This window comes from Malus domestica, chromosome 09, assembly GCF_042453785.1.
Source record: "Malus domestica chromosome 09, GDT2T_hap1".
Classification (NCBI taxonomy): Eukaryota; Viridiplantae; Streptophyta; class Magnoliopsida; order Rosales; family Rosaceae; genus Malus; species Malus domestica.
Genome location: NC_091669.1, coordinates 4,272,239 through 4,290,090, shown reverse-complemented (window position 1 = coordinate 4,290,090; position 17,852 = coordinate 4,272,239). Strand labels below are relative to the sequence as shown.

At 38.3% G+C, this 17,852-nt stretch overlaps 3 protein-coding genes and 1 pseudogene across 3 annotated transcripts; 3 read left to right on the top strand and 1 right to left on the bottom strand.

Moving 5' to 3' along the window:
- Positions 1-1,790: 1,790 nt before the first annotated feature.
- Positions 1,791-4,145, top strand: LOC103411217 (UDP-glycosyltransferase 83A1-like). The gene is made up of 2 exons (XM_008349867.4): positions 1,791-2,459; positions 3,038-4,145. The coding sequence occupies exons 1-2, from the start codon at positions 1,973-1,975 to the stop codon at positions 3,919-3,921; spliced, it is 1,371 nt and encodes a 456-aa protein (XP_008348089.2). The 5' UTR covers positions 1,791-1,972; the 3' UTR covers positions 3,922-4,145.
- A 560-nt stretch (positions 4,146-4,705) lies between these two features.
- Positions 4,706-7,079, top strand: LOC103411382 (UDP-glycosyltransferase 83A1-like; annotated as a pseudogene).
- A 3,182-nt stretch (positions 7,080-10,261) lies between these two features.
- Positions 10,262-12,448, top strand: LOC103429051 (UDP-glycosyltransferase 83A1-like). The gene is made up of 2 exons (XM_008367199.4): positions 10,262-10,926; positions 11,436-12,448. Exons 1-2 carry the CDS (start codon positions 10,437-10,439, stop codon positions 12,359-12,361), a joined length of 1,416 nt encoding a protein of 471 aa, XP_008365421.2. The 5' UTR covers positions 10,262-10,436; the 3' UTR covers positions 12,362-12,448.
- A 2,986-nt stretch (positions 12,449-15,434) lies between these two features.
- Positions 15,435-15,779, bottom strand: LOC103429149 (transcription factor UPBEAT1-like). The gene has a single exon (XM_008367292.2). It carries the CDS (start codon positions 15,777-15,779, stop codon positions 15,435-15,437), a length of 345 nt encoding a protein of 114 aa, XP_008365514.2.
- Between the last annotated feature and the right edge of the window lie 2,073 nt (positions 15,780-17,852).

Below are 17,852 nucleotides of genomic sequence, written 5' to 3'. Positions count from 1 at the left end.
AAGGAAATATGAATTAAATTAGAGTTCTGATCTTACCTGACTGTAAGCATTTGTACCAGGAATTGGATCCTCTTCTGAGCTTGGGCTTAGGAGCCTTCTGGTCAACACACAAAGGCCGTTGGATTTTGATCTAATGGTTATAATTATTATAACTTTTAAAGAGCCCTCATGTTTGTAGTCGTTAGATCAAAATCCAACGGCCCTTATGTGTTGGTCAGGATGCTCCTAAGTTTGGGCTCATGAAAGGATCCAATTCCTTTGTACCGCACATATTTCACGATCTTATAAATAACTAATAAGAAGGACTCATATGACTTTCGGGTAGTAAAGTTTGTTGGTGTTCATTCAACTATGTACAATGACAGCCAATGGGGGCAGAGGTGGATGCACATTGGAAGTAAGGTGGTCTTAGGACCACTCGGAGTCAGAGAAATATACATGTGAAGATCTTCCAAGAACCCTCCAAATGTTTGGTACAAGTTTTTTTGTGTACACCAAGTGTTTGACAAAATGTCTTGCGCAGGTTGCATTGATAATACTCAACAAATTCTTACAAAAACACTTGTTAGATTGCTTTGGCACCTATTAATATTTATCATGTGTGCAACTTGATTTGGCTGACGACAAAACGCCAACCAAATATTCGACGAAATACCTCGGTGAATAAACTGAATATTTTTTTTTGCGCATTTCACGGTATGTTTCTTTCTGAAAAAAACTTCAACCTCAAACACTAAAATCTCAATATTCAAATCTTGAATCCGCCAGAATACAAATATCCAATTAGAGGGCAACCCTATATACGAACCTGCAAAACATGCATATTTTCTTGGAGCTATTAGAAAAAAGAGAAGCAATATTTTGTCCCAGCTTTAATAGCATGGACAAATGCTGCTGATGAAGATGTGACACAGACAGTGTGTGTATCTAGTCATAGTTGTGGAGGTATGGGGCCCTTTTTGAAATGTAAGATGATGGAGGAAGTATCCTTCTTCTTGTTTTAAGTAAAGAAAGGACATGGAATTTTTAAAAAACATTTTGCACACTTTTGTAAGATAGAATATCAAACTAGCCACTCTCACTTTCTTAATTCTTAAAGACTGAAACCCTAGTAAGTAGCTAGAACTAGCCTTAGTAGAATATGGACACTGTCCAAGAGAGTAATGCTATAGTTAGTCGCTCACACATAACGACTGTTAATCATTAACATAAGTGAATCATATAACATATTGACAACTGACAATCATTCTCATGCACATAAACAACTGTCGCGAGAACATATTCACTCCCTCACAAAAACTACTAAAATTTGGTCAATTAATTGCTACCAAAAAAGGCAAACAAATGAACAAACAAACTGTGGTTGGGCTTTTTCTTTTTTTTTTTATTGGTCCTTTTTTGTTTCTTTATTTTGTCTATAGGTCAATAGTTTGTAAATTTGTGTTGTATCTATAATAAAGATTCCTGCCTTTAGTTGATCCTGAAAAAAAAAAGGAAACAAATGAACAAGTTATAAATAGTATCAAAATTTCATCAAAATAAATACTAAAATATACTAAGAATACGACAAAAATATAAATTCAACTGCTAGCTGATAAAGATTTGTGTCTAGTCAGATGTGGTACAAATAATGTATGTATCTAGTCATGGTTGTGGAAGTATGGGGCCCTTTTGAAATGAAAGATCATGCAAGTATCATTCTTCTTGTCTTTTTAAATAGTCTGTTTTTTAATCCGATACATCATTAAACGTTCGATTAATTTAATCAGTATTAACCGACTCAAATAGTCAGTCAAGAAAACATAAACAAACCAACAAGATAATGAATCTAAGCAATGACTTATAAAGTAAGCTCAACACAGTAAACAAGAAGCAATGGGTAGCTCCTCAACAGAACCCCTAAAGCTCCTCCCAGATTTGACCTGAACACACTGAAACTCTGAAAAAAAAGAAGAAACAGAAAGCAAAGAGAATGAGCAGCCCACATATTTTAGCTATTCCTGTTCCTGCACAAGGCCATGTAATTCCCATGATGGCGCTCTCACAATGCTTAGTGAATCATGGCTTCAAAGTCACATTTGTCAACACAGACTTCAATCACAACCGCGTCGCGAACGCCTTGCCTGATGGTCAAAGTCATATGACGAAGGATCGTATCGATCTAGTTTCAATTCCGGATGGTTTGGAACCGGGGGAGGACAGGAGAGATCTAGGACTGTTAACGGAAGCAATGCGACGAGTCATGCCAGGGAAGTTGGAGGAGCTGATAGAGAAGATTAACGGAGGGGATGACGAAAAAATCACTTGTGTCATTGCTGATCAGGGTATCGGGTGGGCGCTTGAAGTTGCGGCGAAGATGAAAATCAAGGCGGTCGCCTTTTGGACTGCGTCAGCTGCGGTCTTGGCCTTGAAACTTAACATCCCCAAGTTAATTGATGAAGGAATCATTGACAATGATGGTGAGTGAGAACTCTGATATCCTCTATCACGAACCTGTGAAATATTATGCAACCATGTTATGTAAATATTTTAGTTCAACTAGTTAAATGTGTTCAAGCTCACTCATTTGAAACGTAAAATTTGGATTTGAGACACGCTTGGAATTTTTACTAGAAATTTAAGTGCTTCTTGAAGCCCCAAAAAAAGCTTCTACAACTCAGAAGCACTTTTTAATTTTTAAGTCAAACATGGTTGGAACTTAGAAGTGCTTATGGATGTTAGAAAATTATGCTAGAAGCAGTCCCAGATAGGTCCGGCAGATATGTGCTGAATATGTAGGCCTAGTCCTTGCTAGTGACTACTTTAACTTGATCGAAATTTTTGGTTACTATTGTGAAACTTCGGATTCTGTTGTGTGTGTTGAGTCTCACATCGGTAATCTACTGACAGATCCAGTTATGTAAGAAATTGTCAGGAGCCTCGATTAGTGAATAAATTAGACTAATTAGTTATGTGTTTAGCAATAGGCTATGAAATTCTTGAGTTCTCTTTTTATGTTTTATATTTTCGTAATCATTCATACAGTCACTTGTTACAGGAACCGTATTGAAAAGCCAGGCGATTCAGTTGGCACCAAACATGCCCGCCATAAAAACTGCAGACTTTGTGTGGGCGTGTATTGGTAACGAAACCACTCAGAAAATCATGTTTCAATTTATGGTAAGAAGCATCAAGGCTGTGCAAGTAGCAGACTGGATTCTTTGCAACTCTGCATACGGCCTCGAGCCAGCAGCATTCACCTTTGCACCCGAGATTTTTCCAATAGGTCCACTCTTGGCGAGCAGCCGGCTTGAGAATTCAGCAGGCAACTTCTGGCAGCAAGACTCAACTTGCTTGCAATGGCTGGATCAACAGCTGCCCAGCTCAGTGATCTATGTTGCATTTGGAAGCTTCACGATTTTCAATCAAACACAATTCCTGGAGCTTGCTCTGGCTCTTGAATTATCCGAGAGGCCATTTCTCTGGGTTGTGAGGCCGGATATCACTGACACGACAAGTGATCCCTACCCGGAAGGATATAAAGAGCGAGTAGCCTCTCGCGGTCAAATGGTGAGTTGGGCGCCTCAACAAAAGGTTCTGGCTCATCCGTCGATTGCTTGCTTCTTAAGTCACTGCGGTTGGAACTCTACCCTAGAAGGCCTAAGCAATGGGCTTCCTTTCTTGTGCTGGCCATACTTTGCAGACCAGTTCACTAACGAGAGCTACATTTGTGACGTTTGGAAGGTGGGATTGAAATTCGAAAAGAATGAAACGGGAATCGTCCTGAAAGAAGAAATCAAGAACAAGGTAGATCAACTGCTCGGTGACGAAATTTATACAGCAAGAGCTCGCAAACTCAAGGAAGTGGCCATCACTAATGTTGAAGAAGGCGGCCAATCTAACAAAACCTTAAAGAACTTTATTGAATGGATGAAATCATAGAGAAGTAAATCTAAGATCAAAGTTTGAGAGTCATAAGATACTATCTCAAACTAGGCCACTTTCACGTTCTTAATTCTTAAATCCTAGCTAGTAGCTAGAGCTTTGGTAGAATATGGACACTTTTCAACAAAGAGTAATGCTACGATTAGCCACGCAAACACAATGATTGTCAATCGTTGATGTAAGTGAAAATAATGAATAAGAAACTGGCAATAATTAGACAATTGTCGCTGGCACACGTCAACATTCAGTCAACTAGTAGCTACCAAAAAATCACACATATGAACTGATGGGAACAGTTATTTCTGTGAAAAATTTTGTTCCATGAATTTCTTAATAAAAATAAGAAACAAATATCAAATTGATATAGCGGGATTCCGTTCACTGTAGCTTGAGCGAGATCCAGCTTCACTGTAGCTAAAGCGAGATCTGTATCAATTATTGATATTGTTTTGGATATGTTGTCAATATAGATCCCTCTCCAACGGCAGTGGAAAGGTTATGAAGTTTGTCATATATACATACATACATATATATATACACACACACACGTATGAAGAATAAAGTAAAGAATGCAAACAAAACCACAATATAATAAAAATATTAAAGTAAGACCCAAATCTCCTCCCAGATTCGATCAATCGATCTGATTAAGATTAGAACACAGAAAGTGGGAAAAAAAAAACAAACACAAAGAAAAAACAATGAGCAGCCCACATATTTTAGTCCTTCCTCTTCCTGCACAAGTGTTTGAAATGGTACCAGGCATATTGTTTTTGGTTGATAAAGATTGAAACTTGAATAAAGGTTTGACGAAATTTTGTGTTTGTTTTGGCTCGAGAGAAAACAGAAGAGCAAGAGTCACTTTGTATATTTTCTTGATATCCAAAAGACAAATTACAAAGACTATATCTTTTTGTTTCACAGCCGGTCTAAAAAACCAGAACCTACATCTAGAGGCCTAGTACTCTTCTCCGATCATAAATGGTTATCAGAGGATATCATCCATCCACTTGGAGGAAGATGAGAATGCTCAGTACAAATAAAAGATAAAACACCAGCTGTAATCTTTCTAAAAACAGGGGAAGAAACTAGCTGTTGAAAATTAAAAAGCTCCTTCTAATTTTAGTAAGGTCTTCATTTCTTCACACTTTCCTGCTTCCTTTTGACTTCATCTGCAGGATTACCTTCTGCAGGATACCTCTAAAGCAAGGAGGCAGCTTAATTCTCAACAACAAGGCCATGTAATTCCCATGATGGAGTTGTCACAAAGCTTAGTGAATCATGGCTTCAAGGTCACGTTTGTCAACACAGACTTCAATCACAACCGCGTCACTAACACCTTGCCTGATGATCAAAGTCATATAAGGAGGGATTGCATCGACCTAGTTTCAATTCCGGATGGCTTAGAACCGGGGCAGGACACGAATGACCCAGGAAAGTTATCAGAAGCAATGCAACAAGTCATGCCAGGGAAGTTGGAGGAGCTGATAGAGAAGATCAATAACCGAGGGGAAGGTGATAAAATCACTTGTGTCATTGCTGATCAGGCTATCGGGTGGGCTCTGGAAATTGCGGTGAAGATGAAAATCAAGGCGGCCGCCTTTTGGCCGGCATCAGCTGCAGTTTTAGCCTTGAAGTTGAGCATCCCCGAGTTAATTTATGAAGGAATCATTGACAATGATGGTGAGTGAGAACTGTGAGATCCTCTATCACTAATTTGTTATTCAACCATGTTACGTAAATATTTTAGTCCAACTAATTCTAAATTAAGTTTGTTCAAGCTCACTCATTTGAAAGATAATATTTTGAAGTCCCGAAAGAGCTAACATGACCTGAAAGTATTTTTTTATCCAAAAGTAATCAGAAGCGCGTTTAGCTGTCAAAGAATGCTTTCAACTATGCCATAAGCAGTTTCAAACGGGTCTACCAGAGATGGATGTAGACTTAGTCCTTGACTCGTTGCTAGTGACTACTGGATCTTGATCTAAATTTTTGGTTACTGTCATGAAACTTCGAATTGTGTGGCGTGTGTTGAGTCTCACATCGGTAACCTAATAGATCTGGGATATGTAAGTGATAGTCGAAGCCTGGATTAGTGACTAATCCTCTTGACAGTTGAAACCCCCATGATTTGTAATAGGAATACAACTTATTCTGTTTTTATGGTCATCTTTCCATATCATTCATTTCATTCACTCATGGCAGGAACCATATTGAAAAACTAGGTGATTCAGTTGGCACCAAACATGCCCACCATCAAAACTGCAGACTTTATCTGGGTACGTCTTGGAAATAAAACTACTCAGAAAATCATGTTTCAGTCCATGTTAAAATGCAACAAGGCTGTGCAAGTGGCGGACTGGCTTCTTTGCAACTCTGCGTATGATCTTGAGCCAGCAACATTCACCTTTACACCCGAGATTCTACCAATAGGCCCGCTCTTGGCGAGCAGACAGCTTGGGAATTCAGCAGGCTACTTCTGGCCACAAGACTCAACTTGCTTAGAGTGGCTGGATCACCAGCCACCCAGCTCAGTGATCTATATTGCATTTGGCAGCTTCACAATTTTTAGTCCAACCCAATTCAAAGAATTGGCTCTGGCTCTCGAATTCTCGGAGAGGCCATTTCTCTGGGTCGTGCAGCCGGATATCACTGACACGACGAGTGATCCCTACCCGGAAGGATATCAAGAGCGAGTAGCCTCTCGCAGTCGGATGGTGGGTTGGGCACCTCAACAGAAGGTTCTGGCTCATCCTTCGATTGCTTGCTTCCTAAGCCATTGCGGTTGGAACTCTACCCTGAAGGCCTAAGCAATGGGGTTCCTTTCTTGTGCTGGCCATACTTTGCCGAGCAGTTCACTAATGAGAGCTACGTTTGTGACGTTTGGAAGGTGGGATTGAAATTCGAAAAGAATGAAACTGGCATCACCACCAAAGAAGAAATTAAGAACAAGTTGGAACAACTGCTTGGAGACAAAGATTTCAACGAAAGAGCTTTGAAACTGAAGGAATTGGCCATCGCCAATGTCGAAGAAGGCGGCCAATCTAACAAGATCTTCAAGAATTTTGTTGAATGGATGAAATCATAGGGCATGCAAGTGGAAGAGGCAAAGAAGAAAATGTGCTAATCATCTGTTTTTAAGAATTAATATAAGATTCATGCTTCAGTTGATACAGTGATACAATAAAATTCAGAAATCTATTTATATCTTAATTATATCCGTGAATCGTGGTCACGAAATTTAGTCTCCACACATTAAAATTCTACAATATTACATGAATGACAGTTCAAGGTGTATATACTTGTATTTGAATTGATTAAATACATTACTATTTGTTCAACATTGAAAATATACAATTATATATAATTAGGGTTAATAGGTCGGATTAGCAGAGCCGATAGGATGAAATATGAATCAAATTAATTCTGATCTTACCTGATAGGTAAGCATTTGTACCACGCATATTTCACGATATATACATATATATATATATAACTTGATGTAGAGCAGATGGCTGAGTGGATTGAAGAGAAAATGAACTGAAAGTGAAAAGGACGCATCAGGAATTTGCAGATTTAACGTCCGAGTTCCGATTTAGGCTCATGATACATTTTTGAAAGAGAACAATGTAACAGTTTAGATTTACCACTTTGGTTTGATATACGGTGGATTTTGGTCATCCAAGACCGTTTAGGCTTCCAAAACTGCATTTTAATAATTTAAGACTTTTCGTTTATCGTCTGATTAATCTCGTTTATTTTCATAAGGCCCTTGAATTTTTCCATGGCATTGTAATTAGGTTATTTAAGCCGTTAGCTTCAAATGTAATCTCATCTTTCAATCAATAATCAAATAAATGTTCTCAACAAAATCCGATGGACTCCATAACTTGTTCTTCAAGAGCTTACGTTGGCACCCCTTGTTAGTTTCATGTTGCGTCATAACTAATTGAAAAAACTCCTTGATTCGATTTTTGGGTAGTAGAGTTTGTTCGTGCTTACTGACTACAGTGACAGTCAACGCAAGTATCCAATTAGAGGGCAACCCCATATACGAACCTGAAAAAAGAAAAGAAAAAGAAATATACTTTATTGGAGCTTTTCATAAAAGGAGAAGCAATATCTTCTAGTATGGACAAATGCTGCTGACGAAGATGTGACACAGATAATGCTTTTGAGATGAAAGATCATGGGAGTGTCTTCTTCTTTGTTTTCTTGTTTTAAATAAAGAAAGAACATGGAATTTGAAAAAAACCATTTTGCACACTTTTGTAAGATACAATATCAAACTAGCCACTCTCAGTTTAATATACTTGTAAGTTCTCTCCCGTTTTGGTGAGAGCTTCTCTCTCTGTGAGAGAGTTTTCTCTTCAACGTGTGAGAGTTTTCTTTAGTTTTCAAGCTTGGTTCTATAGTTTTTTCTCACTTTTACTGCTACCGATCCTAGTTGTGGCTTGGGTTGGTGGCAGCCCCAGTCCCTCCTCCTCCTTTTTCCTTCGGTTTGTCTCCTATGTCCCTTCTAGATAGCTTGTATTTCCGACTTGGATCCCTGTGTAGATCTATCCGATCTTCCGGTTTCAACTCCCATTTTTAGTCATGTTCTCGATACCCAGTTTAAATGTGAAATTTCCTCTAGTGAAGTTTCAATTCTGCAAGGAAAAGTGTGCAGAACTTTGGTTCGGGTCTTCATACTGCCACTTTCCGCCGCAACTGTTTTGATGGGACTGTTCTCCTTGGTGATTGAGCTTCGATCTGGAAGCACCTTGGGTGACGATGTTATGACTGGAAGTGTGGAGTTTATCTGGATGACTCGGATTATGCGCAAATTGGGGCATTTTTGGCAACCTTGGGAATGTATGACTGATTTCCATGGGGTTCCAGCGGCTACTGTTTATGGATTCCAATTTGGGAATTTTTGTTTTTTCTGGCTTGTTGTGTTAGGGTTTGTTTGGGCCGGGGCTTATGCCTTTTGTTTGGGTCTTTGGAGGAGGGATTTGTGTATATTGTCGGCTTTGTGTATATTTTAGTTCTTTGAATGAAAGTTGCTATACCAAAAATTTTAAATTTTAAATTTAAAAAAAAAAAAAACAACTAGCCACTCTCACTTTCTTAATTCTTAAAAACTAAAACCCTAATTAGTAGAAAATGTAATATGCACACATTTCAACTATCCGCTCACACATAGCGATTGTTAATCGTTGACGCAAGTGAATTTTATAACGTATTGACAACTGACAATCATTCATTTGCACGTAGACGACTGCGGCTATCACACATTCATAAACTATCTAATTGACTTAGTGATTGGCCACCATCAGGGTAATTAAATAAGCAATTTATGTGGAACATCATCCTGAAATTGAAAAGGGTTTCTTGTGATTAGTAATTGTAATTTTACTTAAGGCGAACATCACTCTCTTAAGGGTTTCATGGTTTTGAAAGGGTTTTCACAGAACTTAATGAGTCTTGCATGTTAATTATATTTGATCTGAACATCACAGACGGATTGCATGTTGGATATAAGTTTTCACTTGAACATCACGATGAAAATATGCATTATGAAAACATAACCTTCAAAGCATGTATGTGAAAATTCATATGTAGTTGGTAAAATTATAGAGGATTGTTAATAACGCCAGTTGAACCCTAGTCTTTCCCATAAGTAATTTTCTTAAAATCTATTTACTACTTTCTGTTTTTGCATTTTTTTTCCTTAAATTAAAACTGTTTTGTTTGTGATTTTCATATCTTAAATTTCACAAAATCTTCAATCTTTTCTAAAATCTATTTTTAAATAGTTAATTAAGGATTAGTTTAAACACAGATTATTCACTCAATTCCTGTGAAGAACAACCTTGCATGAGCGTTCATACTACAACTATCTTGCACTCTTACAAGCCTTTCATGTGTTTGTGTAATTTTAACTTATTTGCGAATGTACTAAAAATCCTATCACCAATAATGAATAAGAAACTGGCAATTATTAGAAGATTGTCGCTAGCACACATCAACTACTAACATTTAGTCAACTAGTAGCTACCAAAAAAATCACACATGAACTGATGGAAACAATTATTTCTGCGAAACACTTTGTTCCATGAATTATTGAATAAAAACAAGAGACAAATATCAATTATTTGGCACAGCGGGATTCCGTTGATATTTGTTGATAACAAGTTGGTATTTTTGTGGATATATTTTCCATATGGATCCCTCTCCAAATGCAGTGGATAAGGTTATGAAGTTTGCCGTATATACATATATATATATATAGATATATTTATTTATAAATATATACACACACACATATCAAGAACAAAGTAATGAAACTGAAATCAAACAAAACAACAACATAATAAATCCAAGCAGTGAATATTAAAACAAGACCAAAACACCAAAAGCAACAAATAGTGGCTCCTCAACAGCTGCCCCAGATCTCCTCCCAGATTCGGTCAATCGATCTGGTTAAGATAAGAACACTCTGAAAGTCGAAAAAAAAATAAGAAACACCAATGAACAGCCCACATATTTTAGTTATTCCTGCTCCTGCACAAGGCCATGTAATTCCCATGATGGAGTTGTCACAATGCTTAGTGAATCATGGCTTCAAGGTCACGTTTGTCAACACAGACTTCAATCACAACCGCGTCACGAACTCCTCGGGGGATGACCAAAGTCATATAAGGAGGGATTGCATCGATCTAGTTTCAATACCGGATGGCTTAGAACCGGGGCAGGACAGGAATGACCTAGGAAAGTTATCAGAAGCAGCGCGACGAGTCATGCCAGGGAAGTTAGAGGAGCTGATAGAGAAGATTAATAACCGAGGGGAAGGCGATAAAATCACTTGTGTCATTGCTGATCAGACTATCGGGTGGGCTCTGGAAATTGCGGTGAAGATGAAAACCAAGGTGGTCGCCTTTTGGCCGGCATCAGCTGCAGTCTTGGCCTTGAAGTTTAGCATCCCCAAGTTAATTGATGAAGGAATAATTGACAATGATGGTAAGTGAGAAATGTGAGATCCTCTATCACTAACTTGTTATGCAAATATTTTAGTCCAACTAGTTCTAAATTAGGTTTGTTCAAGCTCACTTGCTTGATAGATAAGATTTTGAAGTCCAGAAAGCACTTATATGACCCAAAAGTATTATATTTTATCCAAACATCATCAGAAGCGCTTTTATTTGTCAGAAAATGCTTTTAACGATGCCATAAGCAGTTTCAAACTGGTCTACCAAAGATGGATGTAGACTTGGTCCTTGCTAGTGACTATTTGAGCTTGATCTAAATTTTTGGTAACTGTAGTGAAACTTCAGGTTGTGTGGCATGTGTTGAGTCTCACATCGGTAACCTAATAGATCTGGGATATGTAAGCAATTATCGAAGCCTCGATTAGTGACTAATCCTCTAGACAGTTGAAACCCCCATGATTAGCAATAGGAAATGCAACTCTTAAGTTCTGTTTTTATGGTCATCTTTCCATGCTCATTCAATTCATTCGCTCATGGCAGGAACCATATTGAAAAACCAGGTGATCATTCAGTTGGCACCAAACATGCCCACCATGAAACCTGAAAACTTTATCTGGGCATGTATTGGTAATAAAACCACTCAGAAAATCTTGTTTCAATCAATTTTAAAAAGCAACAAGGCTGTGCAAGTGGCGGACTGGCTTCTTTGCAACTCTGCGTATGATCTTGAGCCAGCAACATTCACCTTTGCACCCAACATTCTACCGATAGGCCCGCTCTTGGCGAGCAGACGGCTTGGGAATTCAGCAGGCCACTTCTGGCCACAAGACTTAACTTGCTTAGAGTGGCTGGATCAACAGCCACCCAACTCAGTGATCTATGTTGCATTTGGCAGCTTCACAATTTTTAATCCAACCCAATTCAAAGAATTGGCCCTGGCTCTCGAATTATCCGAGAGGCCATTTCTCTGGGTCGTGAGGCCAGATATCACTGACACGACAAGTGATCCCTACCCAGAAGGATATCAAGAGCGAGTAGCCTCTCGCGGTCGGATGGTGGGTTGGGCGCCTCAACAGAAGGTTCTGGCTCATCCTTCGATTGCTTGCTTCCTAAGCCATTGCGGTTGGAACTCTACCCTAGAAGGCCTAAGCAATGGGGTTCCTTTCTTGTGCTGGACATACTTTGCAGACCAGTTCACTAATGAGAGCTACATTTGTGACGTTTGGAAGGTGGGATTGAAATTCGAAAGGAATGAAACTGGCATCATCACAAAAGAAGAAATCAAGAACAAGTTGGAACAACTGCTCGGAGACAAAGATTTCAACGAAAGAGCTTTGAAACTGAAGGAATTGGCCATCGCCAATGTCGAAGAAGGCGGCCAATCTAACAAGATCTTCAAGAATTTTATTGAATGGATGAAATCACAGGGCATGCAAGTGGAAGAAGCAAACAAGAAAATGTGCTAATCATCTGTTTTTACGAATTAATATAATACTATATGCTTCAGTTGATACAGTGATACAATAAAATTTAGAAATCTATGTTTATCTTAATTATATCCGTAAACCGTGATCACCAGGGGTGGATCCATTTATGACGGCCCAGATCACCGGAAGTCCAAAGAAGCGCATGTGAGGACTTCCGAGGATCACCCAATGGTCTGGGCAAGTGGTGGAAGAGAGACCACCACCATGACTATAATAGAGGCCTTGAAGCCAGAAGAAAGATTTAGGGGCTAGACATCAGCCCATCACTAGACTAGCGCCTAACGTACTTTGATTAGGATCACCCAATATTAGAATCTTAGATCTGCAACTGGTGATCACAAAATTTAATCATCCACACATTTAAATTCTACAATATTACATGAATGACAGTTCAAGAAATACATATTTGTATTTGAGATGATTGAATATTAACTGTTTGTCTAACTTTGAAAATATACAATTATATCACGGAATTATGGTTTATTGGTGGATTAGCAGAGCCAATTGGATGAAATAGGAATCAAATTAAAGAGTTCGGATCTTACCTGATTGATAGGCATTTGTACTGCACATTTTAAAATGGTAGAGTTTGTTCGCGTTCATTCAACTACAGTGACGGCCAACGCGGGTATATCCAACTAGAGGACAACCCCATATGCGAACCTGCAAAAAAAAAACACACTTTATTGGAGCTATTCGAAAAGGAGAGGCAATATTTTCTCCCAGCTTCAAAAGTATGGACAAATGCTAGCTGATGATGTGACACAGATAATGTTTGTATCTAGTCATGGTTGTGGAGGTACGGAGCCCTTTTTTCAAATGAAAGGTCATCGAAGTATCCTTCTTGTTTTGAGTAAAGGAAAGAACGTGGAATTTAAAAAAAAAATCATTCTGCACACTTTTGAAGATAAAATATCAAACTAGCCATTCTCACTTTCTTAATTCTTAAAAACTAAAACCCTAGTTAGTAGCTAGAGCTAGCTTTAGTAGAATATGTACAATTTTCAATGAAACGACTGTTAATTGTTAATGCAAGCGAACCTCACAATGTATCCAGAACTGATAATCATCCACATGCACGTAGAAACGCTAGCATATGCATTCACTCCCTCGCTATTCCAATAAGAGCATGGAAGGTTAAGAAGCTATAAGAATTAATGCAAAAACTACTAAAATTTGGGCAATTAATTGCCCCCGAAAAGGAGAAATGAACAAGTTATTAATTCGAGCTCTGAACTCCATGTTACAAAATTTATTGAAAAGCAACCGAAATTAGATTCACCAATATATGTTGCTCATTTTTTTCCCTAAACCAGTAAAACCAGCATAGCATACTGAGTTGCTGTGGACCTCCGCTCTTGCTTTTGCACATGGTTTCCTTTTATAAGCTTAACACACTTATAATTACACATAGCAGAAAGGACGTTAAGTAACATACAGATTTAATTGCATAGCACATGACACATCCAAACTGGCAAACATGACATCATTTTCGTCAGTTCGTGTTATCGATCCACTCATGTTATATCACATCTATCTATTTAGCAAATTTATACTCTAAAGTCCAAGAATGTCAACTTTACCGCCCAACCTATCACATTATTAGTAATACCACGTGGTGGATTGGTGATACGATCGCCAAACCAAGGAAATTATAGAACACACGAGACATCTAAACTAGCAAAGATGAATTTCTTCGGTGTGAATGTCATACATTATTGCCGGGGATCAATCTACTCATGTTATATCAATGTATACGTCTAATAATATTATATCCTAATATTTGTGGATTACAGTAGTTGACTAGAGTAGTGTGTTCCACCATTTGTACCAAAATTCGAATCTCTCCTTCTACCTAAAAATAAAAGAATAAATCAGTGATATTATACGAAATATCAACATAATCGTCCATATATATTATAACATTCGGACCAACAATGTCTCTCATGTCAGTGTGACTGTCACACTGAGATTTTTTTTCCAGGCAAAGACCCCTCAAATTTGGCTTTTGCACATGGGATTCTTGACCGTGCTGAGAAATAAAAACATGTCCCTATCATCACAAAACACTGCATGCCACAAGGGGCTCTGCTGTCAATTTCATGGAGATGTTATGTGAATTTCACTACCTATCACATTCAATTTACTATGTACATCCATCCATCCCCATTCCTTTAATTTCTTGCATAGTACCTCTGCAATGACTGTCACCACCACCACCCACCACCCCGTGCTCTCTTTTCACAGTTAATTCTGACGTATGGTTTCCAGGCTTCTCTGTGAAAATGCCATGCCTTGGATTTATGTGAATATATAGATTCATCATACATATAATGTAATATATATATATATATATATTTGTATATATCTTCTTCTTTTCTCTACAATGCATGTCTGTGTGCTTAGAAAATGATGTGTGTGCAGGCACACTGCAAGAGAGACATATATGGAGAGAGCCAGAAGGGATGTCTAGCTCTTGGGTGCCAAAGAATTCCTGCAGTTTTTGTTTATGCATTTTAATTCAGACACAAAAAACAAAACCCAGGAATAAAATATGATTAATTATTCAAATTTAACCAATTTCATGCAGAGGAAAATGATGATAAAAGAGGGAAAAGTATAAAACTTTCAGTCTTATTCAAGATATAAATTGCTTAAGCTAAGATGTTTTTTAACGGATCGATATTTTAAACTAATCTGATCAACAAAAACAGAGAGATCTAACATGCGAACTCGTTGTTAACTAGCCTAACACACATCTGCTTCAACAAAAACAGAGAGATCTAACATGCGAACTCGTTGTTAACTAGCCTAACACACATCTGCTATAACAAAGTAGCATATTTTGCTACGAAAGATCTGGCAAAAAAAATTAGCTATTAATTAATTAAGTTGAGCCTCATTTGGTGGATGAACTTCAACCAAACAAAGCATGCAACATCTAAACTTCCAAACAAAAATTAAGAGAAAAATAAAAGGAGAAAAACCTAAAAAAACCCATATTTTTTCCTTTTCTTTTTTTGCATTGACAAATTAAAAAGATATTGAACTACTATGATACAGCAGCAACATTTTCCTTCTCACTAGATCCATAAAACTCGACGAGTCTCTGCAAAATCACGACCTGGGTCCGCAGCAGAACGATGTAATCCGCCGTTTCCTGGAACAATTCGTCTGCTTTTAGCGATTTTCCGACGTGGGTCGGATTAACGAGGGTCTTTAGCGTCTCCAGCTTGGCCGAGACCGCCTTCGAACAACGCCGTTTGCGGTCGCCGCTGTTGAAGCTTCTAACCGGAGCTCGACACCGGCGCGGCATAAGTCTTCTTCTCGAGGTGTTTCTTCTTCTTCTTCTTCCGGCCAGGGTGGCCTTGAGGTAATTTCCAGGAGCAGAGCTCATGGTGTTTTTGTGTGATGGAAAAACAGAGTCGCAGAGAGAATGTGAGGAGGAAGACGAGGCCTTACGAGGTTTAAGTAATGGAGGGTTGAGAAATAGACACGCGGCTTGTTGGTTACTACGAAAATGCCATTTCTGGTTTTTCCTTGTCGTTTAGCCATGTTCTTATGATCCTTAGGATTTTGACGATGTTTTAAACTACTTTAAGTGATTGGTACTTGTGAATTTGAACTCAAAAATGGATACATTATCAGGCTCACTAGCCTAACACACGAGAAGTTCTTGTGTTGAACAATAAACTGGCACTCAAGTGCAAAGAAATGGGTATATTATTGCGCTAAAGTATTTTAAACACATGAAAAATTCTTGTGCCCAACAGATAAATCAGGTGCATTGTTCGGTTTACTTACAGAAAAATAAGTTTTGTATTGTGCGATTTAGCGAAATAAGACTTGATTGTTATTATTGAACAGTGTGAGCCATACGGTCTGCCTTATTTTGATTCTATATTGGGCTGTAATTGAAAGAAAAAAATAGGAGCGAGAGTGAAAGGAAAATAGAGAGATGTTTGTGGGAAGAGAAGGGGTTGTTTCGTAATTTAATTGACAGAGAGTTGGCATCTCAATTAAAAGAAGAAAGCGGGAACGCGGCACAACTTGCGAGCCACAAGGCAGAAAGCCTGCCCATCTGTAACGGCACATGTGAGGGGCGGGACCGTAAAATACCGCTATTCCCAAATTACCCTCATATTAGGTTATTTGATTTTAGTGATTGAGAGTGATAAACATCAACATGCATGGACATACATCCACTTCGGATTTTACTTTTGGAGTTCAAGAATCATGCAATCTGAACCACTCAAATTGAATTCGACTGTCTCCCATTAACTTATTTTGCTAGTCTACCTTACACAAATCAGGAACTTCGATTTCTCGTCCACACAAACAAGGATTCCGATTTTCTGGTCCTTAGGCTTCGAATACTAAAGTTTGAAAGGATCCAAATTTAACTGCATAGGTAGATGGAATTTCCACTTGTTGACTTTTAGACCCAACAATGATCAATTGGTGCAATATTTCACTCTCATTCATAGACATTTGATTACTGATTAGTAGTTAATATGCGTATGAGCTGTACATAATGATTTTGTTCATTGTAAGTAAAAATTCAATCCAAAAGTTCGAAACAAACCAATTTATTAATATTTGATCAAATAGTACTTGTTCAATGCACCAATTAGAATACATTATTGGGTGGTGCTATCTATACACTTATTTTTATCTCTCACATAGTCTTTGTTAATTTCTACCTGTGATCTTCTTCAACTCTCGACTCGACGGCCAAAAATTAAGAGAAATGTGTAGGAGGTAAAAAATGATGTGTGGATAGCACCACCCTACACAAGGACAAATATGATCCTATGCCAAGGTCCAATGGAACAAGTTACAGAAAATGTCGTATGGGGAGTGATCTAGAAGGTATGTCATATCAAGACAAATTAACCTTCTCTTATTCTCTCTTCATCGCATTAATATAAAACAAAGCTTGTCCTTGGGTTGTTTAGATGGTGAGACTAAGTAAGGGGCAAAATGGACATTTGGGGTACAAATAAAAGTTGGATAGTGAGCTAGCTAGGGTAGTTGTATTGGGAGTGGGAGTGAGGTTTTGCTAAAGGATGCATGTGAGGTGATATGGGCCAGCAAAGCCCCATCTGAAGGCTGTGACTGAGAGACTAATTGAGAGAGAGAAAGAAAGAGAGCACATGGGAAGCACATGCAGAAGAGGGAGTTTTGGAGAGTTGTTTGGGAGAGGGGTAAGGGCATGTGACAAATGAGAGACAGTGAGGAAGCAAGAAATGTACAGCATGTTTTGCACATTCCCTGCATGGAACTGATCAACCGGCAGCAAATGCACCTTTTCTCCTCTCTCTCTCTCTCTCTCTCTCTCTCTCTCTCTCTCTCTCTCTCTCTCTCTCTCCTTCCTTCCTTTTTTCCTTTAAAAAATGGCAAACCTAAGCCAACAAGATTTCTCATTTTGTGACCGTCAGGGAAGAAACATATATCGTATACAACTTTA

Coding starts and splice junctions, on each gene's coding strand:
- LOC103429149 (XM_008367292.2), bottom strand. CDS start 15,779: ATGAGCTCTGCTCCTGGAAATTACCTCAAGGCCACCCTGGCCGGAAGA.
- LOC103429051 (XM_008367199.4), top strand. CDS start 10,437: ATGAACAGCCCACATATTTTAGTTATTCCTGCTCCTGCACAAGGCCAT. Junction 10,927..11,435: donor AGGAATAATTGACAATGATG/GTAAGTGAGAAA, acceptor CGCTCATGGCAG/GAACCATATTGAAAAACCAG.
- LOC103411217 (XM_008349867.4), top strand. CDS start 1,973: ATGAGCAGCCCACATATTTTAGCTATTCCTGTTCCTGCACAAGGCCAT. Junction 2,460..3,037: donor AGGAATCATTGACAATGATG/GTGAGTGAGAAC, acceptor CACTTGTTACAG/GAACCGTATTGAAAAGCCAG.